At 30.1% G+C, this 7,202-nt stretch overlaps 1 protein-coding gene across 1 annotated transcript; it reads right to left on the bottom strand.

Annotated features, from left to right (window-relative positions):
- Window positions 1-1,592: 1,592 nt before the first annotated feature.
- Window positions 1,593-4,931, bottom strand: LOC134697937 (uncharacterized). Its single transcript, XM_063560222.1, has 3 exons — window positions 4,919-4,931; window positions 2,515-2,964; window positions 1,593-1,843 (listed from the first exon to the last, which is right to left on the bottom strand). The coding sequence occupies exons 1-3, from the start codon at window positions 4,929-4,931 to the stop codon at window positions 1,593-1,595; spliced, it is 714 nt and encodes a 237-aa protein (XP_063416292.1).
- Between the last annotated feature and the right edge of the window lie 2,271 nt (window positions 4,932-7,202).

The following is a 7,202-nucleotide window of genomic DNA, read 5'->3' as shown; positions in this document are numbered from 1 at the left end:
TGATTTTTCTTCTTTTCCAGTTTTCAGCATTTTTTCTCTAAAAACCACATATTTCACCCAAAATAACCTTTTTCCGCAAATCATATCGATGTATAGTTTTAGTATGTTGTTAGTACAAGTCTATATTATAGTTTTCACTAAAAAAAAGCTTGTGTTGCAATTAGTTGGAGGTTGAGTGATTTTAGAGCTAGATTGACTATGCTAGATCAGCTGAACTCATGAAAGAATATCAACATTTACATTTGTTTATATTGACAAAAATTAAAACAACACGTTATCAATTTAATGCGTCCACTTAAAAACTTTTCAGGAATTGAATTCGTCATTAATGCTAAAAGTGAAAAAAATCCAAAGCTTATGATGTATAAGAACCGAAACAGTTGAAGAGCCATATGATCAACAAGTACTTAAACATACACGCATTCATTAAAGGTAAACTTTGTCAAAGGAGTAAAAACCCAAGTTTTGATAATTTCAAAATCTATAAACGGAAAATTTAAGAACTGTGCATAATACATTGTCAGTGCTGACCTCTGAGTACTAGTACGTCATGTTCAATGAAATAAATAAATCTTATACATGATAATTTTTAAGCAAACTATAATGACAACACACCTATATTAACGTATGAAAATTTGAAAATAGAAAAAAGGTGAAACAACAGTAAGGTTTAGTACGAGAGATTAGTTTTTTTCATCACAAATATCCAAAATGAAAAGACGAGACGTATCAGTTATGAAGTATCAAACTGTACGATTTGGAACCCGTGATTCAAAGCACAAAAAGCACTCGACGAACAACGCCTAGAATACTAGTAGCATTGTATATTATCAAGGCGAACAAACAACTTGTAGTTTATGTAAAAATGAAACAGACTTTATTGATTATTTTTTTTTTATTGATGCCAATTATTTTTTACCAGTTTATAGTTAATTTTATGAAAAGTTATCCGTCTGGAACTTCCAATTATCATGCGAAAGGTTTTTAGTGTCATATTGAAGGCCTCGCTGTTAATTACAAATTATAATTCTATTATTTGAATAATTATTGAATCACTAAATAATCCAAAACGTAAAATTTAGAATTTTTGTCAACGGATTAACAAACAATACTAATTCGAGAAATCGCAGGGCGCATAACTATTTTATCAGTGTGTTTCAACTGTTCAATTTTTTCGTATATTTAAATTCCTTTATGAATTATGAAATTCTGTAACATTTAGCACTCAGAGTTATGATATCACATTGTCAGGAAGAGCAGACTAGGTTTCAAGTTGGGTATAGTCGACGTTATGGTGAATAACAATGGGAACTGTGAATTATCACAATCATATGATTTGATCCACGTGTCATCGATGAGTCGACGAACCGCACCATATTTGGGGCACTATAAGATTAACATATGTTTGGTGTTTCTAAAAATGCAATCACGGTCTACCACAACAAAGTCAACAATTCGTTCAATCCATAAACGAACTTGAAAAACTTTTTATCTATATGTAACTGTTTAATCAATAGAAATACAGTTTATAGAAAAATAGTAACAAAATTGAAAAAGAAAAAAGAAAAATCTAACCCGAGACTACAATGGGTTCACTCGATCAATCGGTAAATAGTTGTTAATATCCCATTAATGGCTGCTTCCGATAACAATATACATACTCCTGACTCTTTGTTGTATTGATACCCCTCATAGTTATATATTAACCGACATTTGACAGCACATCTTGCTGACAAAGGTTTTTCAATAGTCGATATGATTTCAAATGTTGGACAATCGGATACTTTTACATAGAACACTTCAATAATGTCACTAGTACTGCTGGCTGTTTGTGTTGGTATAGCTACAATAAAAAAACAATAAGATTGCTTCATGAGCCAGCTGAAGACATCTTCTCGATGCAGAATTTCTTGCTATGTTGTGACCCACTGGTGGCCTTCGGCTGCTATCTGCTCTTTGGCCGGGTTGTGTTCATTTTGACATATTCCCTATTTCTGTTAATAATTTTATTATCTACTGTTTTTCGTTTAAAGATATACTGAAAGTTTAGAGTTCGCAACATGTTATTTATGACTGATTGTGAAAAATGCACATTATTAAAATGCATAAGTTAAGACAAATTGAAATTTACCTAGGAAGTAAATATTCACGAATATACTAAATTTTTTAAATGATAAATTTGTTTCTGTCCAATCTCTAATTAAAACAAAAAGTCAAATAGCAAAATTATCGAACTTTATGGAGAAGTCAAGTCAAATATAAAAAACAAAACCAAAATCTCAAACACAACAACTTAATGAATAACAAATGTTAGATTCCTGACTTTGATCAGACATTTTACTATGTAAATTATGGTGGACTAAACCAGGTTTTATAGATATATTTCGTAGCTCGACCTTCTACCTGTAGGAAAGTTGCATAACATTCCATTAATAATTATGAAAATCATTGTTTCATATAACAATAAAAGAACTATCTACAACCTACTTTACGGACATTTGTAACATAACAAACCTTGTGGAGGAAATATCCAATCTAATGTTCTCCACCATATTGTGCTAATCATAACTTCTTGAATATCAAACGAACATATGTCGTCGTATTGCAAAAATATATTATCATTAAGTGTATTACCACTGCCTACTTTTATCCAGCCCTTCTCCCAGCTGATCCAAAAGTTCTTATAAGTATAACAATCCAAAATACCAGTCTTGTAATGAAGATAAACCAATTGTTCACTGGATACCGCTTTTGATATTTGTGATCGTGTATTGCCCCATCCACCTATTATTATGTAATAATGTGGACCTGACAAATTTGACTTTGCATGCAATGTGATGAGAGCGTTATCACAGCCTTGAACTTCAAATTGTATAGAGGTCCCCATCTTTGAAAACGCTCCATAATCTGATAACTTCAAATCATTTAGGCTGCCATCAATCGTTCGGATTGCTATGCTTGCGACTGAAAATGAAATATGTCTTTATCTTAATATCTTTAAAAAGAGATTCCTAAAGCATTCAGTGTAATATAATCTCAATTTATAGATTGCACCTTGTAAATACAGCTGTGTCACAAACAACTCCTCGTTGAGATATAGAATATAATACAATTATACTGTCTTTTGTTGAAGTTAATATGTGGTAAAATGACTTTTGATAAATTGATATTCATTTAGACCAACGGTCGAATTATCATTTTTTAAAAAGTCAAATAATAGTGGCACACTTTCAGTCGTGAAATGCGTTCCTATAGGAAATCGCAATGTCTATATTTTACAAAAGTGCAACCGATATTGATATACCATGTTTCTGTGTATTAAACTCCTATTCTTTGTAGTGCGATATACATGAATTCATTGAAGGATGTATTATTCTGAGGTTTTAGTCTCGTTGAAATTTTGTTCTGAATTTTTTTCCAAATTATGTTATACGAGAAAAATAACGCGCAGTTACGAGATAATTATCACGTAGTTATGAGAAAACTATCGCGTAATAAATAGAAAACTATCGCGAAATTATGAGAAATCTATCGCATTATTACGAGTTAATCATACTTACGAGATAATTATCGAGTAAAAAAAGAGTTAAGATGTTTTTATACGATCGCAAAAATTAAGAAAAAAATGGTCTTATATTGGAATCACGTCGTCGTCGTCGTCGTCTCAGTCGTACGCAGACGGATGATTTCAAGATAATAACTTTAGTAAAAGTAGATAGAAATCAATCCACATCATCTTTATTGAAAGTATGACCAAAAGTGAAACTGTTTTTTTTTTAAAATAAAAGACATAAAAAAAATGTGTGAAAAAAGGGAGAGTCACCAACATTTGATAATTTTAAAGGGCCGTAGCAAAAAAAGAAGTGCACCACCATATGATACCAAAAAATGTTAATTCAGATTTTTTGGCTCCTCAAAGGTGAACAACCATAATTACCACGATAGGAAATACTGCACTTAATCAATAATAAGTTTGAATCAGAAAATACATCAAAAACATTATATGCTGGTATTATATCTTAATAGTTATCAAAGGTACAAGGGTCATAATTGTATACTCTAGACGCGTGTTTTATCTACAGAAGACTCATCAGTGACGCGCAGATCAAAATAGTTATAAAGCTTAAGAAGTTCAACGTTGAAGAGCATATACAACTTACTATTGACAGTATACATGTATATAATCGAGTATTGACCGTAAATAACATCCGGTTCATTAGATTTGTAATCAGCAATGCATTAAACAAGTACATTTTAAAATGTAATGACAATTAAACATAACGAATATTTATTTTGCAGCAAACATCATGCACATGTCATAATGCAATTATGGATATTGAAGTTATTTATATTGCTAATTTTTTGAATATTTTCATGCATGTTTGCTTTTTTCACACATCGTTGTTAATATAATGTAATTTGATGCAACTAATCAAACTAGGTTTTACGCATCATTTTCGACATAAAACATGCCTATATCAAGTCAGAAAAATGACAGTTGTTATCCATTTCTTTGATCTGTTTGAGCTTTTGATTTTGACATTTGATTAGGGACTGTCCTTTTTCACTTTTCACGGAGTTCAGTATTTTTGTGATTTCATTTTTGAGAACGTATTTGTTTGATGTTATGAAATTATAAGTTACAGTTTTGTATATAGTAATTAATGATCAAACTTAAAAATATAATAGTTCAACTTTTTTTATTAACATATACATCTGTTTTTGTTCGTTCTTAAACTCTTTTGTTATGCTAATTTTGTTTGGAGTTATGTATTTGAAGACATCAATATACGAAGTTTACGCTTAAATAAAAAACGACAACACTATATATTTGATGCGTTGAAAACTCTGTATTTATAAAGATCACTGCATTTTTTCAACTTTGTTTTGTAAATTCGTAATAGATATAGGTACTTACCTATGCAATCCATGCTTATATGGTATAAGACCAGAAAAATAAGTTGAAAAGTATTTTGCCTTTTGGCAGTTGAATCTCAATGGAACCTCAATTGTACTGATAAAGACACATCGTTCTTTTATAGTGTTTTGGTACGTTATGTGATCCTTGAAAACTAAATCCCTTGTGTAAATTTAAAACCTCATACAATTCATTTGAACTAAATAATCGACAAATTATTCCAAATTCTACTCTTTATGTTTATTTCATCATTAAAAAAATGATCAAATCAACGTTTTCTTGATATAAGGCTTTAAATATGATAGTATGAACTTAAACAATATAATAATTGAAAGTATTCGGAATATTCCGAAAAGCTTAACTTAAAACTTTCGGCAGCGAAAAGGTATGGGTGCGGGTGGAGGGCAGGGGTGTGTTCTCGGTTTGATACTTAGATGTGAAAATTAAGAAAAAATTCATGGGGGCTTGAATAGATACTGATTTTACCACGGTTAAATATACACACTATATGTTAAAAAGTTTACAACAAGCATCAATGAGGTATGAAATATCGGTAGAAATGGTACCCGTTGTAAAATCAGAAAAATTTACGGCGATGATTTTTTTTTATAGAAGCGATCTTTTATAAACGCACTATTACATTGACACACAAATTTTGCAAACTGACATACTTTTATTATTTACAATAACGCATTTATATCGGTTTGGATTAATTTGAATGATGATATTTCTTATATGCTAATAAAAGAGCTTATCACATATTTTATCATCGTTTGTTTGCGTTTCTTTGTTATGATCATTTTCGGTTTCACAATCGTGAATTTTCCCGTAAAATATTTATATTCTTACGTCCTCGTTCAATGAAATCGGGTAGCTCGTTATAAACAATGCATATGATGTTGGAGTATGATGAGAACAGCACAAACAATATATCATTATTTTACCACAGGTAGGTTCGATTGAAATGAAAGGCTTGAAACATCAACAATCATGTTATACAAAATAGTCAAAAACAATGTTTTAACTGATAGTACCATGTACTATAAACACCCTTTTTGAGTGAAGTCGTGGGAGAGGGAGCTCAGTAAAACGATAAAGACCTATTTTGCATATTTTCAATATATTACTCAATAACATATTGGTCGCCACAAAACAATGCAAAATCTCCCATGTACGCACATATTTTTTTTTTTTTTATATCTGACTTTGATATATTTTGATAAATATAAATTTATCTGAATGTTGATGTCCCGATTCTTCAACCCTACAAATTTCATGTAAACAGTGAACAATGCATTGTCCTTTAAAAATACATTTTTAACATAGATGACCTGTAAACTCGACATTATTTTATAAAGTAAGGTTCACATTTTTTTTTATACTAACGTAAATCTATATTATGTTTTTATACTATTTCAAAATGTAGTTGATATTATGATTTGTTTTAAATATCATTAAAAAGTATGGGTAACGAATTTTTTTTCTCTGGATACATGCTGATCAAAATTGTCAGACTCTGTTAAATTATACTCGAAAACAAAACAATTTGCGTGATAGAAACGAAACTTAAAGATAGAATTGTAAAATAAAATATAAAAAAAAGTCTGCTTTCAGAAAAGTAAAATGGGTCAACGGCTAAATATGTAAAATTCCTGGGTAATTTAATTATGAGACGATACGGTATACGATACTTACAAAAAACCAAACATATACAATTACTTGAAAACCATCTGTTTAAAAGGACATTAGCTGTCAAATAGAAACTCACCGATTTGGCTCAAATTCTTATATTTTGATTTACAATTCAACCTGCTAAAACGTATACCTCGAGAGAATGCGTAAATAATATTAAACTGAAAATATGAAACTCTTTGTTAGATATGAGACAAGATAAAAAAAAAAGTCAAATCTGTATAATTGAATTGTTTTCACGTATTTTTAAGGATTTCTAACGTTGAACATGGTCAATGAAAGGTCCTAGATTTGGATTTTATGCATTTTATATACGTGCTTTTATTTAAGTTATAATATGGAGATATGAGATAATGTAAACTTTTAAATTATACACATTTCTTTCATAAAACAGTTGATTGTGTTATGTTCAAATACAAGTAGTTATATCTTGTGTATACGCATAAATTCCGCCGTAAAAAAATACATAGGAAGATAACATATGCATACTTTTAATTTAAACTCAACCTCTCGAATATTTGGCAATAACGTTGCCGAACAGATAATTTCGAGTTGACCTTTTTATGTCCTGGCGAGTTTTAGCTCACTATTC

This window comes from Mytilus trossulus, chromosome 14 (assembly GCF_036588685.1).
Source record: "Mytilus trossulus isolate FHL-02 chromosome 14, PNRI_Mtr1.1.1.hap1, whole genome shotgun sequence".
Classification (NCBI taxonomy): domain Eukaryota; kingdom Metazoa; phylum Mollusca; class Bivalvia; order Mytilida; family Mytilidae; genus Mytilus; species Mytilus trossulus.
This window is presented reverse-complemented; position numbering and strand designations above follow the sequence as displayed.